Genomic DNA, 25,148 nt, shown 5'->3' with positions numbered 1-25,148 from the left:
GTATGTACGTGTATGTATGTAAGTATGCATGTATATGTGTCTGCGCTAGTATTATACATATTTCCGGTGCACTGCATCACGAGAGTTGGCACCGAGACTTAAGCCCTTTGGCTTTTGTGCCTCCTCTTATTTTACTATATATTATGCGTTTAATTTGTATTACCAATAAACAGTTGGAATGGAAAAAAAAATGGTGGCATGTACCATCGCCATTATATGGCATGAATAATGAAACGGCACTGAATATGGTGACTTATGAATGTCAATCGTATTCATTATACCTAACAGAGCGGCAACAGCTGGCACCGTTCAAACCACCCTGGGTCACCACGAACGGTATGCACCAGCCACAGACCCTCCAACCCATCCCTCATCACCCTCCCTCGTCCTCCCCCGTCCCTCCCCGCCTTCCCATGACTGCGCGCATCTGGATTCCCCCGACCCGCTCTATGAAAACAGGCGCCTGTTTTCACTATGTGATTCATATCGTCCGGTAGGCCAGCTGGGGTGTGGGTCGGTCATTCGGGCTGTGAATGCGACCTCACGCGCTCTCGGGGTCGTCTTCGTGACGTCGCATGCCGATTTGCGCCTCGCCCAGTAGTGTTGCCTCTCTTTAGATTGTTGATGGGATGACTCAATGATTTTGAATGGTTTTAGAGGATGCTTGACATTCTTTTTTATTCAGGATGTGGCCAAGATTTTGAAAAAGACGTTTAAGATTTGAGACGATCTTTCCATAGCTAAGTCCGAAACGTTGTCATAACATTCAAGTCGTTAACTCTTCAAGCTCCGTAAAACGCAATAGATTTTTAGACGGTTTCCTTTTCTCAAAACTTCGAACATAGGCTGCCACTTAATACTTATGGACCAAAGACCTACATGCAGGGAGACATAATATCAGGGTCAGGCACAAAAAAAATTAAACCGAATGCTTTGAATTACTGATTGCTGCCTTCTCTGGAACTGACGTGTCCTCCGCCGTTCTCTGTGCACGTCAGGTGCCGGGGTCGCTCCCGTGGTCATCTCGTTCATCTTTTGCACCTACTACAACGTGGTGATCGGCTGGGCGCTCTACTACCTGTTCAGCTCGTTCAGCAGCACGCTGCCGTGGACGACGTGCGGTAACTCCACGTGGGGCTGTGAGGACTCACCCCTGAACCGGTCACTGACCGCCGCGGCTAACGCTACCGAAGGTTTCGACGCAGACGACGGGCTGTGGTCGGGCAACGCGTCGGCGGCGATGTTCGCCAATGTGTCATCGGTGCTGGGGAACGATTCCGTGTTTCACACGGCACGGAAGTCGGCGGCGCTGGCCACAACTCCCGAGGAGGTGTTTTTCAGGTGAGTCGGGAGGACTGGGGTGAACTGGGGTCGAGGAGGATTTGTGGCGCTCGGCCTGATTAAACGTATAGTTTATGCTTTGTTGGGAGTTGTGGTGTTCATTTTTGTTTTACGTCTTTTTTCATTGCATGTGCCCTTGCTCCCACAATATATTATAGGTATGCTTTACTTTATGTGCCAGCGTTCGTTCAATTGTCACGGATAAGACCCTATAAAGCTGCTAACGCCTTAATTTTTTAAGTATTATGTATAAATAGCAGTTTATGCATTAAATTTTCAGTGAGCTCTCGGATGTCGGGGACTTAATTTTCCATCTATTTTCGAAATGTTTTTCCCCTCACGTATACCAACTCTGATGACACATTTCCCGTCTAACGTTCACTCCGGTAATGAGGTACTATCGGTACATCTTGTTTCCTCGCTTACGTTTATTACAAAGTCGCCTATGGTCCATTTATGCCACTATCGAGATGTAAGAATGCCACCCCTCCCCGTCGTCTGACGTAGCGTCTATAGATCTGTCCTCGGGTTGGAATATGAAGACGGCTAATGCAATTCAGACGATGGTACTCGAGGCTGGTTGCATAGTAAACATTGCACAGTGGTTTAGAAACGGTTCCAAGGTGTTGTTACAGTGTGGCATTGGCAGCTGACTCCAACGGAAAAATTGACCTCATCGGGTTGAAGCATTTTCCTATCTCTATTCGTTTAATAATTTTAATCAGGCAATGCGGTCGCCAAATGCACCCGACTCGCACCTGCCACCCTCCCCTGCCCTCGCCTCCCCCTCTCTGCCCCTCGCCACACCTCTAGTCTTCCTCGCACTCGCCCATCCCTCCCCCGTCGTGTGGGACCGACTATCAGCCACCTCTCCCCTCCCCTGAGTTCACACGCTTCGTATCAGTGGTCCTTCGTGATGGCATTCTGAGTTATTAGATACTGTAAACAGATACGGCGGCGGTAGGTAGCGTCTCCACTTCATCGGGCGATACCGAGCGGTCAGTGGCTATATTTCACCATGGCATGGCTACAAATAGAGCCAAGGACAACTGCGCTGTGAAAGGGAATGAAGCGGATTTTATCCCCTCTTACAGTTCATTATCTTAGTCTGGTTTCAATTGGCTTTCTTTGCCACAAATTTCAACGGAGTCTCGAAATGCGTCATGTATCATATACAATAAACATATTTATTATTTGCCTCATCTAGGAAATATGTTTTCTCGTTAGGTGCAGCAACGATGTTTGGTAGTACATTTCCTTGCAAGTAGTTAGAGTGAATCGTTATTCTTATTTAACTCGCTATGACACGCTTATGTAGGTAAGTACATACATCTCTTATCCGCCTTTGTGGGAGGAATCTGAGGACATATGTCGTAATCCAGGAGCGGCAGCCAGCGGCTAGTGACACGTTTATTGGTAACAGTCGACAACGCCACCGACATTACCTAAATGCGTGTGCGGACCGTTTAATTGGTTGGGCAATGAGGCAGAACGCCTATGCAGTATGCTGACAGACATAATGAGCGGACGAGCGTTTTAACGACGACGATTTGTCTTGTGAGAGGTGTGTTGACTCGGGACAGTGGACATGACTTTGACTGGACAGCTAGCTCCTAGGCTGGAATGTGACTTTGAGGTCCCGTCGCTGTGACAGCCGACAGCACCTCTTATCAGTCCTGCCCTCTCGGGTGAAAGGTAGTGACATGTGTCACATAGCCAGACATCCACTTGGACTGAACGTGAACGGTGACCGATTCCGTCTGTATCTAAATTTAACCTATGTGACAGCTCCGGCGACTGCCACACCCTTTACCGGGTACCGAAACGCTCGCGTGCCGGGCTCGTGCGATGTGGTCGGGCGGAGGGCGATTACCTACCGCTGTTTTGTCGCTCGCCTGACGCGGCGCGGCGCCGGCCGTGGCCCACCTATACGAGGTGCGCCTCCGCTCAGCTGTTTGTCCCGCTGGCACTGACCGGGTGACCTTGAAGGTGCCACCCCTGACCTTGCCGGTAACCGGGCCGCGCCGGCCGTAGTGGGGCGGCCCCTGCTGCACGGCGCTTCCTAGGCCGTAGCTGTCAGAGTATATTATAGAACATCGCTTAGCTAGGGAAGGGCACCGCATGGAACATCCGGGGATTAACCATCTTCCTGAGTTTGTCCTAACTGTGACTAGACCTGACCTCACATAACCCCTACCTGACGTGACGAGTGACGGTGTGCCGTTTTCAGCCACCGGGTGCTGGAGATCTCCAGCGGGGTGTCCGACCTGGGCACGATCCGGATCCCGCTGATGCTGACGCTGCTGCTAGCCTGGGTCCTCGTCTACTTCTCCATCTGGAAGTCCATCAGGTCCTCGGGCAAGGTGGGCAGCGACGTCGTGTAGAGAGCTGGGAGGGAAGAGATAGGATCGGTCGCAGGGTGGGTTGCTGAGCCGTATCAAGTTGTGGGATCTGGCAAGGGAAGCTAGCATGCACTTTTGTAATGGGCAAAGTGCTGGTAAGATCTTGCAAGCTATAGTGACGCATCAGCTCTCCTCTCGCAGCTTGGTGCAGTCAGGCGTTACAGTGTTGATTACCTATTGCATTAATTAGGTATAGTTAGAATTATATTTTTGTTCATTAATTAATCCGTTACGGCGGCTTAATCGGTGATCATATACCTGCATATGACTGTTAAATGGCTCTGTTTAAGATGTTAGTTGCCTATTGAGTCAAAGTTCTACGATTTTGATCCCGTCGAGATTTTACGTAATCCACAGCAAGGCAGTGCGTACTGCGTAGGCTTTTCCTGCAACATGCAGACATTGCAGTCACATGTGGCGCGGCGTAGCGCTAGTTGGTCGCTTATGTATATGACTCGGGACGGTCTGTGCTGCAGCGTGAATCTGGAATGGCACCGGACCGGACTACAGGTCCATAGAGGAAGGTGAACGGCTAGAGTCGCTTCAGCCTCGCGCTCTACATATATGGCTGTCACGAAATTCGCCGCCGTTTTCGTGATCACGGTCCTCAGAATATCGTCGGCATCGGCGGCAGACGCCGCTACTTTCCTCGTGTCTTCTCGCCCGGTGTAGGGCGGTGTCGTGTTTCATGATGGAAAATTACCGACGCTCACGACGGTAAACATATCCCTCGGCTGCTTTACCTCTGCCGGCGGGGCTTAGTTGAAAGCCTGATAGTAGTGCATCCACGTGGATCAGTGAACTTATATCTGTTGCATGTTGTTTGGTCCTTGGCGCCAAGTGTGTCAAGTGTCAATATTGCAGGTTTGCTGTGTTGGCTTTGATGCTGTAATGCTAACTTTGTTCAAACAGTAATGATTGCTCAGCCCCGCGACAAGAAAGGCCGGCGTGCACAATCACTGATATGCAACTCGCGTAATGTCGTCGGCCTGCGCTAGTGCCAAGTCCAGTGTGCGCTCCCACTTGGACCCACTTATCATCCCGGCATCACCAAGGCAGACCTCACACTCTGAAATTCATGACCTCAGCTCGTATCTCTCGCCGTACTACTGCGGTCGCCCAGCGGCCTTGTCCATAGCGACAGCCGAGAGAGGTCACTGACACGATCCGGCCCTTCCCAGCTTCCTCTGCGAGTGGTCCCGGCAGTGCAATCCAGATACAACTGGTTTGTAGGCAAGGTAATAGCGAGCGAGCACGCCGTGACTCCTGGCTATACGGCGGGCGTTTCTGCTCCGTCATCTATTCTGTTCCCGTTTTCACCTGGCTCCTACCGGTTCGATGGGATGACCGCTGGCGTATGTGCGGCTTTGTGACGTAATCTTTGCAGTTTGCTGCAATTTGATGATTCATGCGCAGTCGGCAAGTTGAAGGCGGTAAGTTGTTGGATAAGATTTAATCTTCGGTTTGCTCATGAATCGCCCATTTCGTCATCGGCTTTCGTCCGGTCTTTCTGTCGCGTATATCGTCGACATCGTGTCGGTTGCGTCGTAACTCGTAAGAATGTTGAAGAACTAGTTTTACTTAGTATCGTGAAATTTGCATGCCTTCAGGCGACTGCACCCATGCCTACACTTTTATTCAACCTAATCAAAGCTGTGGTATCATCTAATCCTCTCGATCAGTCACGTCTTGTCCTCAAAATTTGTATGTAGTGCATTAGGTACCTAAACTGGTAGGGATGACTCGAGATTTTTATTTTTATTTTTTCCCATCCAATGTGTAAATGGCGCTCTAAAGTGAAAATGGCCGTGCGTGATGGTCCCGTGTCTCCTCCCTCAACGGGGCCGGCAACCATGTCAGGCCGTGCTCCTTATGCCCCGTTGAAACGCACCTACGTAGGGCGGTGCGTCTGCCCCCCCCCCCCCCCCCTCCCTCGGGCGGCGGCCGGTGTCAGGCCGTGCTCCTCATGCCCCGTTGAAACGCACCTACGTAGTGCGGTGCGTCTGCCCCCCCCCCCCCCTCGGGCGGCGGCCGGTGTCAGGCCGTGCTCCTTATGCCCCGTTGAAACGCACCTACGTAGGGCGGTGCGTCTGCCGTCTGCCGGCAGGTGGTGTACGTCACGGTGATCGCGCCCTACCTCCTGCTGACGGCCTTCCTATGGCGCGCGCTGACCCTGGAGGGTGCCTCGACCGGCATCCGCTATCTGTTCCAGCCGCACTGGCAGCTGCTGGCCGACTCCAAGGTAAGTCAGAGCGAGCCTTATGGAGCCGCACTGGCAGCTACTCGCCGACTCCAAGGTAAGAGAGCCGCACTGGCAGCTACTCGCCGACTCCAAGGTAAAGGAGCCGCACTGGCAGCTACTCGCCGACTCCAGGGTAAGGGAGCCGCACTGGCAGCTACTCGCCGACTCCAGGGTAAAGGAGCCGCACTGGCAGCTACTCGCCGACTCCAAGGTAAGGGAGCCGCACTGGCAGCTTCTCGCCGACTCCAAGGTAAAGGAGCCGCACTGGCAGCTACTCGCCGACTCCAAGGTAAGAGAGCCGCACTGGCAACTACTCGCCGACTCCAAGGTGGGTTAGAGTTGTTAGTGAAGTAAGTTTGGTTATAGTGGCTTTATGAAGGGAGGGGATGGGGACTGGGTGAGAAAGTATGCCTGTGTTTCGGCTTTTTTTGGTGGTGATTGTGTTTTACAAAGTTGCAGCATTGTAATCCTAGAGACGGTTGTTATCCTAGGACCGGTCTTAGATGACATAATGTGATTAATTTTACGTTTAAACGCATGTTGTCTGCCGCCCGCCAGGTTTGGGTAAATGCCCTGGCGCAGAACTTCAACTCGGTCGGCATCGGGTTCGGCTCGATGATCACGTTCGCCAGCTACAACAAGTTCGAGAACAGGACGATCCTGATGGACACCATGGTGATCATCCTGGCCAACCTGTTGACCAGCGTATTCGCCGGCATCATCGTGTTCGCAACACTGGGCAACATCGCCATGGAGCTGGGCAGACCCATTCAGAAGGTGGTCGTCGACGGTACGTATGATGGGGGAAAATGGGAACATATAGCGCTTGTCATTTGTCTGACGTTAGTGGTTTACTAAGAGTGCATTCGGTGGAGCATGTTGAAACTTGTGTTTGATCCATTGCCTTTATCACTGATAACGTCATGGACTACGCACCCCAATCGATACTCATTTGGGCTATATTCACGGTAACACTGTAAAAAGTGTGCTCATTGCTCAGTGCTCATTGGAGCAATAGGTAGTGGAAGCGACACCAGTCGATGACATTGGAATAAGACCGATGTCAGGTTGCATCGATGCGAAATATCGTCTCAAACTTCTCCACAGGAACTCATCTGTTGTCAGCAGTTCCATCTAACTTCTGCGTACCACTCGTTTGAAGCCAAAGTCCGACGTCTCCTATCTTTCCACACAACCAATGCATTGTATTTTCGTTATGACACTGTGACTCGTGGTGGTCCGATGTAGGAGGTATTGATGGTTGTTATCATGACGAGTACCATGTACCAAGTACCTACGTCCTAGTCACTGACCGCTGGCTCCGCAGGACCGCAGAACTAAACTAACGATGATCAGACTCAAACCTGATGTTTCTGCGAATAGTTCTCAGTAGAGGACAGATATAAGAGCGATAAAAGATTTCTGAAACGGGGTGAACGCACAAGTTTCCCGTGACCGGGTCTCGTCTAGATGTTTGTCGATTCCCATTTTCCTTTATTTTTTAGTATCTTTTTTTCTTCAAACTGCTTATAGCTCATGTGGGTACACTGGGTGACTAGGATAAAGATATCGATTAGCTAAAATTCGTCTCACTTGCTGATTGCCTGCGTCACAGACTTCTCTATATATGCTTCTCTATATATAGAGAAGTCTGTGCCTGCGTTGATGAAACGTTTGATGACTTGCCAATGTACACCGTTTGAGGCCCCGACCTGGCGTATGACGTAGTCTACCGTACCGTTTACCTGAATTGTTAACCTTAGCCGCTGCAGGCCCCGGCCTGGCATATTTGGTTTGCCGTGCTGTTTGTCTGATTGCCCACCCGTCTGTTTCAGGTCCCGGCCTGGTATACGTGGTCTACCCGAAGGCGCTGGCCAGTATGCCATTCCCGCAGCTCTGGTCCGTGCTGTTCTTCTTCATGCTGCTCTGCCTCGGTCTGGACAGCCAGGTGAGAAACGTGAAAACTGAGACGGGCGAGTAAATACGAATAATGGCGAATACCCATACCCAGTAGTTAGTAGACGGGTTGTGAAGGGCATTTATGACGCAAGTTATGACGGGCATTTGCACGTCCAACTGTCGAACGTTTTGCTTTTAAGATCGTCAAATGTAGAAATGGGTTATAGTCGACTGCAGTTTTAGATGGTTTTGTTTCAGTTGCTGGCGTTTGAGACGGTAACATATAACGGAGGTTTTCATCTATCGACTTGTAATCATTGAGTGATGACTGATGTCGTTTCGTTTTGAAGACTGTTGACAAACTTAATATTTTACCTTAGTGACATTTTTCCTGCATTCAGAAACACTGACAACCTTGATCTCATGTTAGACACTGCACCTCCCTGTGTCCTCCAATGACGTCATATGACGCGTCGTTCGCCGGCAGTTTGCCACACTGGAGGTGGTGATTACGTCTCTGCAGGACGGCTACAGCGGCCTGGTGAAACGGTACCTGAAACGCCACGAGCTGCTCGTACTGGTCATCTGCCTGCTGTCCTTCGGCCTCGGACTGCCTTACGTCACACAGGTAGCTCGAGGCTCAGGGAGGGGAGGGGGACAGGGAGCACTCGAGGGACACTTTTGGCAGACGATTACTGTGTTGATTGAGGCTTATCGCATAAACATGTCGATATAAGTAGGGGAGAGTGGGGCAAAGCGGCCACCCTAACGCTTCTCACGATGCCAACGCTTGATTTTTAAACTTGGAAAGATTCTTTCTATACCAATGTGATCCCTATCAAGTTGCCTTTTATTTCAACTGCGTTTTATTTCCAAAGGCGTTCACATACGCAAGATATTGACAAAACTTTAAACCTATGCATATTGGCCACTTTGCCCCATACCCTGGGGCAAAGCGGCCACCGGCGTCTTCTTAAGTCCCAATATGAGAAACAAAATAGTTGCCTCATGTACGCCTAGGGTATTTGATGGTGACAAGTTTTAAGCGAAGATGGATGTTTACTTTATCATCTTCCACCTGTAGGTAAACAAAGAAAGGATTTTCATGAAAAAAAAACATTTAATTGCATTATTTGGTTACTCATGCAACTGAAAAGTGGCCAAGATGAATGCATGACGACACATTTAAATATAAATAATGTTTTTTATCCAGATGGAAACAACTTAGGGCCAATTGGCGGTGGCCACCTTGCCCCGGCCACTTTGCCCCGCGCATACCGTCCGAGACAAAAATATTCCAGCTTAGCTATTAGTGGGGTAAAAAACATTAAAATTGGTAGAATACATGTACGATAATCATGCAATGCATGGACAAGAACGGTTATAAAAATTCCAAACGGTTATGGAATAACATAACATTTAAAAATTGCAAACATAATTGGTAACCTGGCAAGAAATGCTTTCCGTGTTTCACAGAACAATGGTGATGGGCCTGAAACCCCGGTCTGGCTCATTCGAACGACCGTGAAGAGAAGTATATTTGGAAACCATAAATTGGAACTGACACCAGCTATGAAGGGCTAAAACGATGGGTGGCCGTTTTGCCCCGGGTGGCCGCTTTGCCCCACTCTCCCCTACTTGGGCGATATTTCTGTGGTGGCGAAGTGCGTTGTTAGGTGTCAAGCACGGGTGAAAGGTGGGGTGTTTTCTGTGGAATATACCCGTACTGTAGCTTGCGTTTTCGGGAGACATGTTATAGGTAGGTTATCGAACACAAGCTTTTTGCCGGCTACTCACGGTGATACTTTCGGTGCAGATACTGCTACTTTTCATGACGCCAACGTTTGGTTTGTTTAATAAAGTCGCCATGAGTCTCTTGTACGGTTGTAAGTAGCCCAGTATGGGGATAGCTCTACACAGTCTCGGTCGTCATTCATAGCTCTGGGTTCTCCCTCTTCTCCACAGGGCGGCATGTACGTGTTCCAGCTGATGGACTACAACGTCACCAACACGTCCCTCATCCTGCTGGCGCTGTTCGAGGTCGTGACGCTGGCCTGGGTGTACGGCACCGAGAGGCTCAACCAGGACTTCCTGGCCATGACCGGCAAACGGTTCTCCAACTACTTTATCGTCTGTCTCAAGTTCCTGGCCCCGCTACTGATTCTGGTGAGGCGGGCAGGGAGGGGCTGGTTTGGGTTAGGATGGATAGAGCAGGATTAAGTTTGAACTATTGCTTGTTAATGTTTGTTTGCTTGTGGTGAGAGGTATGTGCTACTGCTACTTATTACTTGACCCGTCTGACTCCGGACCCCGTCTGACCCCTGACCCCATCTACCCCCGCAGGCCATCTGGGTGTTCAGTCTGATCGACCACGAGCCGCTGACGTACGGGCCGTACGACTACCCCGAGTGGGCGTCCCGACTCGGCTGGCTGCTGGTGGCGCTGCCCGTCCTGCCCATCCCCGTGTGCGCCGTCCTGGCCCTCTGGCGGGCTGAGGGTGACACTTTCATGGAGGTGAGAGGGCGACGCTCGCCGGGCCGGCGAGCTTTGTGTGTGGTGTGCTGTGTTGTAACGGTGGGTGCTTTGCTGGAATTTGGATACTATTTCAATTTAGCTGCTAGCTATTATGCTATGTGCCCGCTTGCTGTTATGGCCAATATCGTGAAAGATATGCTAAAAAAAATATGAAAGAATCGCATTATTGTTGATAGACGTACGTAATCTTATGCAATCACTGAAGAGGAGCTATGGAGCTCATATAATCTGATTCGTAAAGTCGCCCAAAGACAACTACCCAAACGTAAATCTGCCCCTGCTGAGTGCTGCTCTCTGTCCACAGCGGCTGAAAGCTTCAGTACAGCCGGACCGCCGCGTGCGGCGCGACCTGGGCTTTGAGCCGACAGTGGACGGTCCTGATCACGGAGATCACCCGGAGCTGTACTTCGAGATGTCTCCCATCGCGCCCCAGATTCCCTACTCGGCCGTCAACGGGGACACCGACAGCAAATAGAGAGCGCACAGAGTGAGCAGATGTGGAGCGTGTGTTGGTCACCGCCGCGGCAGCGCTGGCGGAAAACGGCGTGAACGTGAGACGCAGGAAATGTTCGAAGGTATATGCTAGTTACGGATAACGCTCCAAGACTGATTGAGTAGGAAGTGCCTGGTGTATGAAGCAGTAAGCCTGAGGTGCCGCTGGTTATTTGCATAGCTGGTGTACTTGCCTTAGTTGCACTGGTAGACGATGACATTTCCATGTTTACACGTTGCCAGACTTTTGCTCTCAACAGAGCCTTGCAGGGCTTGAGACGACGTTAGATGTACATATTGAGGATGAAACTGGGCCAATTGTCAGCGTAGAGCTTGTGTATTGTCACGCGAGATTACAATTATTCCGTGGTACAGGTATAAGCGTGCCATCCGGCTGTTCGTAGTTAAGCCGTTTAGCGTAGTGAGTGTGTAACTGTGGCCTTAGATCTGGGGTCGCAGGGACAGAGGCTCGGGCCGTGAGTCCCCAGGTACCCGCGCACCGGTGTCTGGTCGTCACAGTGGTGCCCGAGTCCCGTTCAGCCATTCCGCGCATTAATTAGATGTGGAGTTTGTCCACTAATGGGGGCTCCCTGCCTCAGTCGCGCTGGAGCTACCTGATCGGGGCGCTGCGCGCTGGACGGCTCCTCCGCCCCCTCACGGATCTTTCGGTGGCTATATAACGGTGGTGCAATGCCAGTGCAGGCTTTTGTACTTAAGTTTTACGTTCGTCGATACGTGCCATTTTAGCCCAGTGTTTTAAGATATCGAGTTTTGTTGAACATCGAGGACTAAATATACTGCAATATTTCAAAGCATTTTATGATGATGAATAATGCCGTTAGAAACGCGTCGCAGTCACCATCTGAATAATGCAATGAAACGCCGCTGGGGAGTTTTCCCATTTAGTACCCTGGTATGCCGCCGGAGATGACGGGCTACATCAGTGGTTTCCCGTTCCGTTTTGGGAATGGGGCATAGAGTACGCGCGTCAGACCGTTAGATAATCAACACCAGTCACCAAACGGTCTACTCTTAGTTATATCCAACCGTCGGGCTTTGGCTGGGACTCAAATCAGCAGGGTTTCCTCTTCGATCAAGGTTGGCAAATCAGCACATTATTTTTCTAATATTATTTATCTGGCCATGTGCCATGTGGAGACGCCTGCTTCGTCATTGCTTCTATTGAAACAGCATCTGACGCTTCAATCGAGCTCATCGCCGAATCTCAGAAGGGGACTTAGACGCCAAAAGTGATCGTGCGGGGCTGCGGAGTCTTGTCAGTCGGAGTCTTCAGCTCTGGCCGGGGTCAAAATCAGAGTCGACATTTCGAGCTTTTTTAGTCTGTTGGTCGAAATATTTTCTGGTGCCCCCCTCCCCCCCCCCCCCCCCCCGTTCCGCCGCCTATGAACACGGCAGTCACGGCTCCGACTCGGGATGCCCAGAGTCGGAGCTGAAGTTAGAATCGAAGGAGTCGGAGCCGATTATGTGAAGCCGGAGTCCCGGCCGGAGTCAGGATCACCGAAAATCCATCGACTCCGTAGTCCTGGATCGTCAGTTGCTTGTTTCTTTACATGCATTATCATAAACTTAAATTGTAACATAAATCGGGCCTCAACTCTCTTTGACCGCCTTGTGCTTTTGTCTTCTCCATCTCCAGGCCACGGGAGCAAGTGACCACATGAGTCAAAGTAGTTGGCATGGTGTTATCGGTATTTTTTTAAAATCAAATCAAATGATTTTCTTACAAATCAACCTTCAATCAGCATCAACTGTCTCTTTCATTCGGGATGAATTGGAGATGAATCCGCAGATAAACAATTTGGCGGCCTCTTCTCCCCGCGGCAGACAATGGTGAGGAAAGATGGCGGCCAGCGACGATAACCCTATGCAGCTCTACGAAGTTTTTCAAAATTGCTTCAACAACATCGCAAATAAGCAGAAAGGTGGGTGAAAATGAGCTTCAGTTAACTTCGATCTTATTAATTTTAAACGTTTGGTGGTGTTTTATTCGCTGAACTGTCCGGACGTCCCTCACGCTGCATGCGCCATGAATGTCTCGTACCGTGTGCAATGCACGTTTTGAACTAAACAAAAGATAGCATCTTGTCTAGACGGCTAATTTTACCGTTTATTCTATTATGATTGTAATTAGATTTAAAAATAAATAACTTTTTGATTGCTGACCCAGCACCCCCAAAATTCTGTACTTGTAAGTAAGTAAGTAAGTAAGATTAATACATACTTTACGGTGCGTTCACTGGGGATTAACCGTGCGTTAATTCGAAGGTAGCCGTGCACCAATTTAAATTGGTGCACGCGCGTCCAGTGATGACTTTCTCGACTGAAGTTTTTCGGAAGGGTCATTAACTTTATTCTAAGAATTCCATAAAAGGCCCTTTTAGTGTCATGGACTAAGTTTAATTTTAATTCAAATTTGCACCGTTAAGCATGTATTAATTAGTTTAACACATGGTTTCCGTGCATAAATGGTTTTAACGCACTCGTGGATGGAATGGAGCACTTGTGCGTTAATGCACTCGTTTCACTCGTGCATTAACACACTCGTGCTCCAACCCATCCACGTCGTGCGTTAAAACCATTTACACACGGGAAACCATGTGTTAATATATATTGTATTAGCTGGACTACTGAATAATAATAGTAGGTATTAGTTCAAGTTGTAGTGCTTTTGGCCAGCAATTCACATAGCAATTGGTTTTGAAAAATTAATAATTTATTGTTCTCAGATGAATATGTGAGGGAACACACTGCTGGTTGTTATGAAGAAGAGCCAATTAGGTTATATTACCTGGCTTTAGATGCTATTAAGTGGATTTAGTAGGCTGTTTCATACCCAGCACCCTCCCATTTTGATTTATTTGATTTTACCCATGGCAGTTTGTACACATTTGAAAACTTCATATTTCATAACAAAGTTAACAGATCCTGCTCCTTAAAATGTAAATGATGCTTTATATGATAGATAGCTCTACTGAGGCCTCTTGCACCAAACTACCTAGCTAGGTAAAATCGAAAAACCGGTTTCAGAATAAGGTAATCTGACGGTGGTAAATTTGTTTGCAATAGCCCAATACATAATCCTACAGGTGCATGGTAAATTTTACACACAAATTGTCACACTTGATTCTTGGATTGGGTACACGATGCAAAATAATCCAAGCATTGGTGCAAGAGGATTTTGGTGCAAGAGGCCTCTGTTTGAATTAATGGATTCACAGAGCTGTGTCCCATGCCAGACAGTGCTTGCCGCGCAGGTCTGAACACCTATCGACACAGTCCAAAACTAGCTTATTCATCAAAGGTGGAAGTGGTTTGTCATATAAACTGACTGTACCTGGCTGTCTGGCTGTGGCAGCTCCCACTAACCACGGGGAATCACCGTCATGGCTTATTGCCAAGTATTGGAAAACTCTCTTGAAGAAAAAGCTTGGACTTTCAAAACCAGTGTTTCATGCTTTTCCAATTACTTGCCTTGATACAAGTCTTGGCTTGGAAAACAGGGTTGTATATCAACATAAAACACACTTCCTATTTGATTCATTGCTTACATATCCTGCAAGTACCATAAGATAGTTGATATTTCCATTTAGTGGTTGGTCTGGGACTGGGTGTATGAAAGAACAGGTGTGATTGTGTTTTACTTCATGTCTATCACTCATTTTTTACTGCAAATCTTCCAGACAGTAAATTTCTTCTGTCTTCATATATCATTATATTTTTGTTTGTTATTGGTGTAAGTTGCTGATTTCCTGGAAAGTATGAACTGATTTTTTTGTGACAGCCAGAAATATCTTTGCCTCAGGATAAAGGACCAGCAACCTTACCTCATTTCCTTTATTTTTAATTCTCATCCTGTATTGCTATCCTAAGGGGCTGCCCCCAAAATTAAGTGACCCTGTGATGCCATTTGATCCCATAGGTACTTGATATTACTGAAACTAAGGTTGTACATGAATGAACATGGAGCATCACAGGTGGAACTTTACTGAAGTGCAAACTGCAATTCTCAACAGAAATATCGGAATATCTATGAGTATAAGAGAGCCTCATTTTTCATTAACACAGGATTGCTGCTGCCTTTCCCTTTGTGAGTGCTCTTTCGCAAATTATATTGGACATAACGAGACCTCGTTGACCAGCTTTTTAATTTGGCATACTCAATTTCAACCTTTAACTTGTCATTGACCGCCATGCGAGTTCATTTCATTCCTACGAAATAAATGAACTCGCACAATATCTTGCTACGATGCAAAGGCTCATAAAGAATCTGAATCAGAGACAAGGTGATGAAAGGGAAATATATCAGTCCTTTGCTTTCCTTTGTCCAGTTGACTCCAAGGGCAGTCAAACGTAGGCTAAACTGTTTTTTTTTTTTTTGCAAATGGGCGGGAAAAGAAAATGTTCAACTCTACTTTTATTTCCTGCTTTTTTTCTGTATCCTTTATGAATTTGTCACTTAACACCCAGACTCCATTTCCAAGTCCAGTACATCTGGGCTTCTTATTGTTTCATATTTCTTTGGCAGTGCGGAGCTGAGGCCTCTTGCACCAAAATCCTCTTGCACCAATGCTTGGATTATTTTGCATTGTATACCCAGTCCAAGTCTCAAATGTAACAATTTGCATGCAAAATTTTGCAAGCACATGTAGGATTATGTATTGGGCTATTGCAAACAAATTTACCACCGTTAGATTAGCTTATTCTGAAACCGGTTTTTCGATTTTACCTAGCTAGGTAGTTTGGTGCAAGAGGCCTCTGGTCGGTTCCACTTCCGACCATAGACGCCGCAGAAGGTGACCCGAGATCGGCCGCTTCTGTATGCTATCTCCCATGTTCCTATCTACAACAAACAGTCGGGTTCCCACGGCGACTGTTTGCACTCTGCCCGTGCACTGCAAAGATACATTACAAAACTCTGCTTAGAATCTGTCGTTGGCAATTTTCAACGGAAATCAGTGACATAATGTGGTCATAGAATTAGTCCTTGGAAGCGTTAGCGGTTTTGTCCTGCTCATCATTACGCAAGCCAATATTTTTCCCGGGCGACTCGACTTGTATCGGTTCTCAGTCCTTAATTGCTGATTACTGTACGGAAGTTCTGAGGTCAGCCGTTCCACCCTGTCCGTCGTACCTATGTCCTCCTTGGTGAGCGCCAGTGTCCTTCAGACGGGGGTGAACCCGCATCGTCTATCCCTGTAACCAGCGGCAGTTATTTGTTCGGGCTCTAAATAACCTTCCTCAGTGTTATCGGATAGCGTTTGTTACATATGTCACACAGATCTGATGACGGAACGCCGAACGGTGGGTGTAATTTGGCATCATGCCATCATGATGCTCCTAAGATTTATCATTTTCAAGTGGAAAAAAAATATAGTCAACTGACCGAACCCAACTGGAATGTTGTTCTGTCGAGTGGGACTGAGTTACGAGTCCATATACTAGCGAAAATGTGGATGTGTTGATACAAGCCATTGGAAAATTGATGGCTGTAGTGTGATGATATTTTGATTGTCATTTGTCAGCTTGCGCAGTGAATGTAGAACGTCAACAATATCATCATAATTCCTAGTTCATTTGCTTGTCAAAAGGCTCTCAATCGTATGTTTAAAAATGTCCTCGTTATTTATTCACAAGATGATCATGGTTGACCGTGTATATCTCCCGCGTTTTTAGTCTGCGGTTTTAGTAGTCTGCATGGTTGACCGTGTATATCTCCCGCGTTTTTAGTCTGCGGTTTTAGTTGTAGCTGGGCGACTTAAATACAAAGTCGGGCGGCGATAGAAATGTATGAGGTGTATTGACCACCGCGCCCTGGCGCCGAGCCGGGGTGGTCAGCTGACCTCGCCCGGAAACATGGGCCGTTACATAACAGAACGCATGATTGAACGCACAAATCATACCTTGATCAAACAGTCTTTAACCTGGCGAGGAGCTTCCAAATTTGCGCGAAATAATTGTCTAAACTTATTCTGTTACAGCGCCCTGTCGCATTGCTGTGAATATCAGTTCCTGGTGTATCGTTAGCGTTTCCTTCACCAATGCGATAGACGGTAGGGGCTGAAAATTGCTCAGCATGGTGCAAAATTTATCGAAATACGCCAGGGTTGATGTTTTGCAGAATGACTAAACTCTCAATATCATACATAGTTGTCTTTTATATATCAGGCATACCATTGAGTGAACACCGCGCAGATTTTTGTACCCGAAAGAAACTTGGGGCCTTCATCGAAGGCCGGTCATGACGCTCCCAATGCCTTTGAGCTCTCGAGCCGGGCTGTTTACCGTTGACGAATGGGTCCATCAGCGAGTTAAAACGTTGGCGACGGAGGCGGCGCGGCGCTGACGCGACCATTACCGGCTCCTTCGCCGCCCGTCGGTATGCTCGTGTGTTTATTGACAGGGCGGCGGAAGTGGACAGCGACTCTATAAACACTCGTGCGACCACGCCTCCTGTGCCATAAATCCGAGCGGCGACTATTAATCGTTCCCCTTCTGTTAATGCGATCCTGGTTAGTAGAATAACATGTGCCGCTCTTACAATTTGTCAGTGTAAGTTCTGCTCTGTGTATTTTATTTGCATGAAGTATGTGTCTATTGACTTTGTGGAGTGTGTCAATTTGTTGTTAGAGCGCGCTCGTTATTTTCCGCTTGGCATAAACACCTTCGCGAGTGGCCCCGTTCATCCGTCGCGGCTGACAAGCGGCCATGTGCTGGCGCTCATTGTATACCTTAATTCTGGCATCGTTTGCAAAGTTTTGCCCCGACTGACATGCTGCACGTCACGGTTACACGTCCTGAGCGCATTCCATGCTGTTTGCTGGTGTGTCTCGGCTGGCTGAAGGGTTCTGGGAAGTTGTGCCGTGCCCCCCCCCCCCCCACGCCCACGGGGCGGCAGACCGCATGGCGCTAGCTGGACACGCTCACCTCACGGTTAATGCTCGGACTCGGCCAGCGGGCGGACGGGGCGAGGAACGCTAACCATTTTTAGACTTACATGTTCATGTCTCGGACTGGATTGCCGTTTTTTCTCGATCGTATCGAGGTTGTTGGAAATGGATCGGATGTCGTAAGCGCGCTCCGCTTGCAGGCAGCTCGAGAACGTCTTGTGATGAAGGTCGAACCGACTTTCCAGTCACCTTGTGTGCTCTAAATCTGGCCGAAAAAATCGGCTCACTTTGCGATAAAATGACGTTATTTGTTTCAGCCTGTCACGCCAAACTCAAGCTCTTACTTTTCCCGTGTCTTTTTTGTTGCCGTTGCCATGCCGTTACAATAATGAGGAAGTTCACTTTTGGAGCTGTCTCACATCAAACTTGTTCTAGATAGTTTGACCGTTCGACAAAAATGCCCATTGGAGAAGAGTATCGGCTAAATTCGTCCCTAACACTTAACTTTTTAAATACCTTTAAAATTAGCACACCAAGCTCAATGATACCTTGTTCACCTCATGCTACTTTCATGTTTCGGTTGGCATATTTGTGCATTTGTCCAGAAGTACAATTACAATGGCCGTACCGTCATGATGTGTGATTCTGAGACTGACATTCGTTGTTTGTTTTCAGACAAACATGGCCAACCGGTTGCCACCTACGGAGACAGCCAGGTGAGTTGGAATGAATTAGATAGTTAGTTATGTTAACAAATTTTGTATGTTGAATTATATTCACATTGCACATATTATGTCGCTCATGTCGTGACATTTTGGTAACTTTCTTCTGGATGTTTGACTGGTTTTTCACCGACATACGAAGCATCATAATTCAAACATACATTTTATAAAAGCGGAATAATTATTATTAGTCAAGTTATTATAGTTAGTAGTCATGCCTCGAGGAAATTTATTACCCTAACCATCAATTAGTCCCCAGAAATATCAGGATGGAATTCATTTTTTTTAACATAAGCTTCCACAGCCCTCCGCAATTTATAAGTCAATTCACCTTAATCCCTTTTTATTGTCCTTAGTGTTCAAATCCACTTATCTCCTGTTTACTCACTCACCTCCTTCCCTCCCTCAATCATCCTCTTTCCTTCAAGCATGGTGTTACAGAGCTTAAAAAGCTCAACGGCATGATGCCCGTTACAAGCGAGCCGTGTGTTTCGCGAATCCTAACGTCCGCTTGCACGCTAATGCTCCTGTCATCACTGCGAACAGGTGTGCTCGTATTGGCCAGATTTCTACGCCCCGGATGACACACTGTGTAATCCCAGACACACCTGGACATATGCATACTTCTCGGTAGGACCACGAGACTTCCTGACGAGAAGTTTCCTGCAATTCCGCATAAGTCGATGGCTATCGCCGTTGGAAATCTTCTTCAATTGAATGTATGCATGCCAGAGGGGTGGTGCCCCGCAAAGTGACCGATCATGTCATATTGACGTCAGGCCTCCCGTCAGTTTTCCGTCAGTTGACCATGCTATCTTCCGCGCCACGAACAGTGGGGCGTTGTTGGGTGTTGGCCGATTTGATAAGTTATTCATTTGTTGATCTTTTATTCACTACCCATGATATCTTTATATGGCCCTACTTCAATCACGTGGATGAGAACGAAATTATTTCCAATAATATTTTTTGAATGGCTGGTTCGTTTATCTTACAAGTTTTATTTTAGCAAAGCAAGCTAATGCTATCTGGTTTTGAAGTAAAAAGCGTAGTTTGGTTGGGCTACCGCCTATGAATGGCTGGAGATTGTTAATATTGGACGTTGCGCAAGAAGTCCACTTTGTATACATTAGACGCTACTGGAGAGATACGTCTATATACATCAGACACAGAACTGCAATGGATCCGTGGGCCATTTGTCGGCGTTGAGCGGCCCGACTGCATTATGAATGGCCGCCGGCGCGCGGGTCAGCGGGAGACACGCCCATCGACCGGTGGCCGGTCACCGGGGCAACCAATCAACAGTCGCCGTCACCGCCGCCGCCGGCCGGCACTGTTACGCCGCTAAGTACGACTGCCGGCGCCGGCGACTCGCACTCGAATGTGACCGGGCAGCTACCGGCGCCGGTGCGACCGCTACCGGTGCCGCTACCGTTCTGTGATCAATGGGGACTCCCTCGGCCCGACCGGGCTGGGCCGGTCCGGGAACGGGGAGCGATTAATTAGGCATGGGGCCGCGCGGCGACGTCGGCCAATTAGTGGGTACGGGACGGCTCGGACGGTGGGCTGAGCTCTGTATGTGGTCGGCGCCGCTCGGCCAAAACAGGTCGGACGGCCGCCCTTCAGGTAGGAGCGGGTACGGAGGATGGGTGGGCGGTCCTACTGAAGATGTCCCGAGAATGGGTTGTGCCGTATGCACTGAAGCAATGAAGAGACCATCGCGAGTGGTAATGCGCTGTCTGGTAGGCTGTCTTTCGAGCTGCTCGCGTTTTCAGTCGGTCGATCGGTCGGTAGCGAAGAACGTTGGAGTGGCGGCTGGAGCGTAGGAGTAGTGCGTGCGTTTGATCGCGGATAAAAGCTGGTGCGGTCTCTCAGAGATGTCCAGTTGCCAGTGATTGGTAAACTGAGTTCCTTCCTTTGGTAAACGGAGATCCATACAAAAGAGTTCGTTGCTTTCTGTGTATTGCGTCCGCAGAGGCCTCATTATGCATTTCGCTGAGTAATAGCTGATGTTATGTCATAACTTTCCTCCGTCAATATAACGGAAAGTAAATGGACAGTTAACAGGCGGGATGCAGCGCGCGTGGATTTCATAGAATATACAGGGGTTCCTTCATTCCCTGGAGATGTTCCCATTTGTCCCGTATTGTTACAGCTAAATTTATAAGGATATAGGTTGAAACTGCCGATTTTGAAGCTGAAAAGGTTACATAATTTTCCGTTGATTTCGGTGAACAGAGTTAATCACGACAAAAGATATGATCACTGGATGATCATGCTCCTCAGGCCACCGTTATCTTTGCCGGTTGGCGCTGAAACTAGTGCCGGTTGCGTCATCACTGACTCAGTCGGTTGTGGCTCATTTTGGATGCGTTGCTGGTTCACTAAGTGGCGTGAACTAATGCGTCAGCAAAGGGTGTGATTATTCGACGACCATAAAAGCATTTTCCAGATATGATAAGATAACTGTATGAAGTCGCCGATAACGTAGCGTATGGCGTGTGCTTGGGCGTAAAGGCTCCAGGAAAAACATTTAGGTAGTTTGGTCATTTCTTCCGTCAATTCAATAAAAGTAGTGACAATTGCATTTGATTGTGCCTTTTATCATTCTAGGTCGTCGAGACTAAACACGTATGTACAGCCCTCAGCAGACTGCATGGTAGGTATTCTTTTTTCGACAAAACCGATAATAATTCAAAGGCTATGCTATCAATCGGTCGAAACTCGCTGCAAATATGTATATGCGCCATGCTCCACTCCTTCGATTGGGTCTATCATTAGACAAACTATACGCCTTGTGTGGCAACAAAATGAAAAAGTTTGCTTTGGGGGCAAATTCAAACTTTTTGGGTTTTGTTGCTAAACTGGATGGGAAATGAATACGATGATAATGCCAATCTAAAGTGCGGAGACTCGTGCGTCTTGCTGTTACGATTTCCGAGTGACCGATAGGATAGTATTCGCCTTATTCTCGGTTTTGTCGAAAAGAAAAATTCTCTTTTCGAATATTTCTCGGTATTCTCTTAGAGAATACCTACCACGCAGTTTGCAGAGGGCTGTACGTACTTTTATGTAGGGGATCACTTACGGGTGTGGGTGTCATACTGAGTGGAAAAATTAAGGTTATTGTTTTGGATGGTTGTAGAAACTAGAAAGGAGCCACCGGCACTATTCAGTTTGGCGTGGCATGGCGGAGCTCATCCTATCAAAACGCATGCCAGTGTCTCTTATCGACGAACTAGCGTGTGCTTCTCGTTTCACGGCGTATTAGGGTAGCAATCCTTATTTCATAACATTTATGTGAACCTCATTCAGCGCATTTATACAGAGTCCGTGCCGGACGTCATACGTGCTCATTTAATCGCATTGTTAGTGAGGCGCGGGCTGCTTATCTGGGCGCCGGAATCCTGAGCTGTGTTTTGTTTACGTCACGCGAGCACGGATCCACCAATGGCCAAACAGTTCCAAACAAGCCGTGTCGCTGCTGACAGTTATCAGTCCCGGCGTCCCGAGGAGGGAGAACAGGCGACGCCACTATTTAGATTGCCCAGACATTTTTGTTTGATTCAGCTGTAATGCGATCCTTTTCGTGTAAATGTATCTTAGGAAAAGTTGACATGTTTTCCATCAGTGGTGTTTCCGTTGGTATCCGTCGCTGCAATGAAGATTATCCCCTTTGTTTACAGTAATTTGTGTTCTCGGTGGCGATTAGAAAAATGGGTGCGGCAGCAGAGAAATCGCTGCCGCTGTGCCAGCCTGGTAATACCTGTTGACACGCGACGGCTTAATGTTATCGCGGCCACCGATATCGTGAAACCTGGGCTTATTAGTGAACGATATTAATGCTCCTCACGTGAACCGGTGGGCCATTGTGAATCCAAGTGTCACCGACAGCTGAATTACGACACGGCGAATTTGACTGATTGAATGTCGGTCGGTATCGTGGATTTTATCGGCAGGTCTAACCATAGAAATGGAAATGATTAATTGACAAATAATCTAGATAGATGTCCATTGTGAAGTAATGGAATGATGGATTATCTTCTGGGATATATCATAAAGATAAGCGTATTAGTTTCCAGGGGTGGGTAATGCTATGTGTTTTGGAATGCGATGCCGAATGCTGACATTTTGTTCGATAGCTTGGGACGCTGATGACCAACTCACTCTGGTCGGTCCTAAATCCCAGGCATTGTGATATTGCTGTAAACTGCAACTTATAACATTTGCCCAAAGTTTTGTCTCAGCTGTGCAGTGTTTCTTATCAACTCTTAACTTATTTCGTAATAAGATACTCGTAAATGCGATTCGTATACATTCGTCTTCAATAAACAAAGACGACCTTATTGTTTCGATGGCGATTTATTGCGCGACTCACGGGTGAGCAGTAAATATTAGCATCTCTTGAAATTTAAGGACCGGATCTGACCAACTCGAATGGACGTCAAGCATGCCAATATATCTCCCAACCTTTTTGGATGTGCTTTGGCCGACCCTCGCTCAGGGGGTAAATAGTCAACAGTTTACTGCAAAAGGTTATAATTTTAACGCGCCTTACATCTACCACTCGACCAATGACCTGTTTGCAAAATCCATGGTTCAGATGTTCTTTTTAGAGTTATTGATTACTGACCTCTCTACTAGCCCTGGCTATCTCTTTTGCCCGCGTATTGCTGTTTATTTAGGTATTTTCTTATACAATGATCTTTTTCGCAGGAGATGTACCCTCCGACGCCCGGAGCGCCGCCCGGTGGTGCGCCATCTGTAGGCAACCCGTACGGCCCTAGTTCGCCGTATTTTCCGTTCAGTGGCGCCACTGGTTCACAGGGCTCCAGCTCGGCGGGTAAGCGATCAGCACTGCCTTCAGTAGGTGAGTATCCTGGGTATTTGCTGACGGTCTTCTTTGCCGGCACTTATACAACGGTTGCTTATTTTAAAGATGACAAAGCGAAGTGACGTTACACAAGTGTTACCTCATTTATTTGACCTGCGTCCATTTAGATAAATTGGCAACCCTTATGCAGCAAGCCTGATTATTACGTGAGTAGATAGTGTGGAAATTCGAATGCCTACGTTTACTGGAACATGAAATGAGAATAATTAATCATACGTGGGCATCGCGTTTTATATAGTATTTGTTATTTCTCCTTTTATTTGTAACAAAAAAAAAAATGTTCCAACAATCCAACTGCCAGTTGCATATTTACGGCGCTTTAGGAATATACATATAAGGTATGTCTTATTAACACAACCTATTGTCTGTTGCAGGGAGCTTGAAGAAGCGAGAAGAGGTAAGCACCAAACCATAGTCTGCGTTAAAGTGCACGAGTGTTTGTTTTTCATGCTTGATGCTTGTCATATGCTCACGCAGCCCCCCCCCCCCCAAGTTGTCTCTTTAGGAGGTTTCATATGATTTCGTGAGTGTCTGTTACTCTAGATAGATGATAGATGATAGATGTTACTCTGGAACGATAGATAAAACTGCACTGAAGCCTGGTTATATCTTTAAATGATTAAATTCGGTTTGATCGGTGATATCGTGGCTTTTCGTTCTCTGTCCTGACTATTTAAATATGACATTCGTTTGATCAGTGTCCAAGTGTTTGGTAACTCCTTGTTGAGAGGTAAATGAATCCAGTCGCACATCAACCAGCTAAAAGGCGTTCTGGCCCAGTGCGCTAGTGAACAGAGGACTGTCACCAGACGTCTAGCCTACCGTGCTTGTTTGCCCCTGTGTGCGGCTCCTTTTGTGTTGCTACTCCTTGGTCCTTGATCTCTGTCTCTGGATCTTCATTGCACTAAAAGGCGCTGCTTTGCGTCCTCAGGCCGGGATGGACGCCAATGGGAAGCCGAGCTCCGGTGGCGGCCAGCAGCAATGGGTGAGTGTTACTGTCACCCTCGGTTTGGTCCTCTACCGAGGCACTAGTTACTAGCCGATCTCGTCAGTACCGTAGGGACACTGTCGACATAGGGATGGTACCACTAACTGATGTGGGACTGACCTGGATATCCGTCTATGCTGTGCGAGGCCGACTGGACTTGTCGTCCGCTCATGGCGGTCTGAATTTGTTATTGTTGTTACTCGATTTAGTTGAGTCTTTATGTGAGGTTTCGCCTGAACTACGGCCTATCGTGGTTATGTTTACGACCGAACCGGCCGGATATGCACGCCTTTTATTTTACACGGTAGTCTTCGTTTCTTGCTTCTTGCTGGGTTACGGCATGGTTTTAGCTCCTCTGACTGGCCTTTTAGTGTCCGGATGCTCGGAGAATGAGCTATGACTGTAACGAACGCAAACACGTCCGGCCGTTTATGGGCCGTTTCACCATCGGAGACGAACGTTGTGGCAATAAATCTGGCTTCGCGAAACTGACGGCGCTCTCGGCCGACGGGGCGGGAGGGCCGGGCTGCCGTCGACGTCCCAGCGTTTACGACGGGCGCTGACGAGAGGCCGCGTCGCCGGTGACGAGCCGACGGTAGCGATTTACGACGGTGGCCCGTCGGCCGTCACCCTTCCTCTCGCTGCTCTCGGGGCCGGGCGGGCCGCCGGCGCCGCCCGCCGGCCGCTCTTTGTCCGCGCCGCCCCCCGCCGATCGCCGGCCGGCCGGC

The 25,148-nt window shown here is 48.1% G+C and overlaps 2 protein-coding genes across 23 annotated transcripts in view; both read left to right on the top strand.

Annotated features, from left to right (window-relative positions):
* Positions 1–11,723, top strand: part of LOC122393482 (sodium- and chloride-dependent GABA transporter ine-like) — a 44,930-nt gene extending 33,207 nt beyond the window's left edge. The window contains exons 4-12 of the mRNA XM_043389507.1: positions 999–1,341; positions 3,572–3,704; positions 5,851–5,985; positions 6,544–6,775; positions 7,821–7,933; positions 8,372–8,512; positions 9,850–10,050; positions 10,228–10,398; positions 10,724–11,723. Coding sequence (XP_043245442.1) covers positions 999–1,341; positions 3,572–3,704; positions 5,851–5,985; positions 6,544–6,775; positions 7,821–7,933; positions 8,372–8,512; positions 9,850–10,050; positions 10,228–10,398; positions 10,724–10,894 — 1,640 coding nt within the window. The 3' untranslated portion in view covers positions 10,895–11,723. The remainder of the gene's footprint in view (positions 1–998; positions 1,342–3,571; positions 3,705–5,850; positions 5,986–6,543; positions 6,776–7,820; positions 7,934–8,371; positions 8,513–9,849; positions 10,051–10,227; positions 10,399–10,723) is intronic.
* A 1,009-nt stretch (positions 11,724–12,732) lies between these two features.
* LOC122393486 (protein daughterless-like) overlaps positions 12,733–25,148 on the top strand; it is a 68,394-nt gene continuing 55,978 nt past the window's right edge. For 14 of the 22 annotated variants that reach the window (XM_043389533.1, XM_043389527.1, XM_043389525.1 and 11 more), the window contains exons 1-5: positions 12,763–12,854; positions 18,495–18,535; positions 23,255–23,408; positions 23,807–23,829; positions 24,364–24,417. In XM_043389533.1, the coding sequence (XP_043245468.1) occupies positions 12,773–12,854; positions 18,495–18,535; positions 23,255–23,408; positions 23,807–23,829; positions 24,364–24,417 (354 nt within the window). In that variant the 5' untranslated portion in view covers positions 12,763–12,772. Of the gene's footprint in view, positions 12,855–18,494; positions 18,536–23,254; positions 23,409–23,806; positions 23,830–24,363; positions 24,418–25,148 lie in introns of all 22 variants that reach the window. The other 8 variants (XM_043389530.1, XM_043389520.1, XM_043389517.1 and 5 more) reach the window with 5 other exon arrangements.

This window comes from Amphibalanus amphitrite, unplaced genomic scaffold, assembly GCF_019059575.1.
Source record: "Amphibalanus amphitrite isolate SeventyFive unplaced genomic scaffold, NRLGWU_Aamphi_draft 000537F_arrow, whole genome shotgun sequence".
Lineage (NCBI taxonomy): Eukaryota > Metazoa > Arthropoda > Thecostraca > Balanomorpha > Balanidae > Amphibalanus > Amphibalanus amphitrite.
The sequence above is the reverse complement of the archived record's forward strand: the minus strand, read 5'-3'. Positions and strand labels throughout refer to the sequence as shown.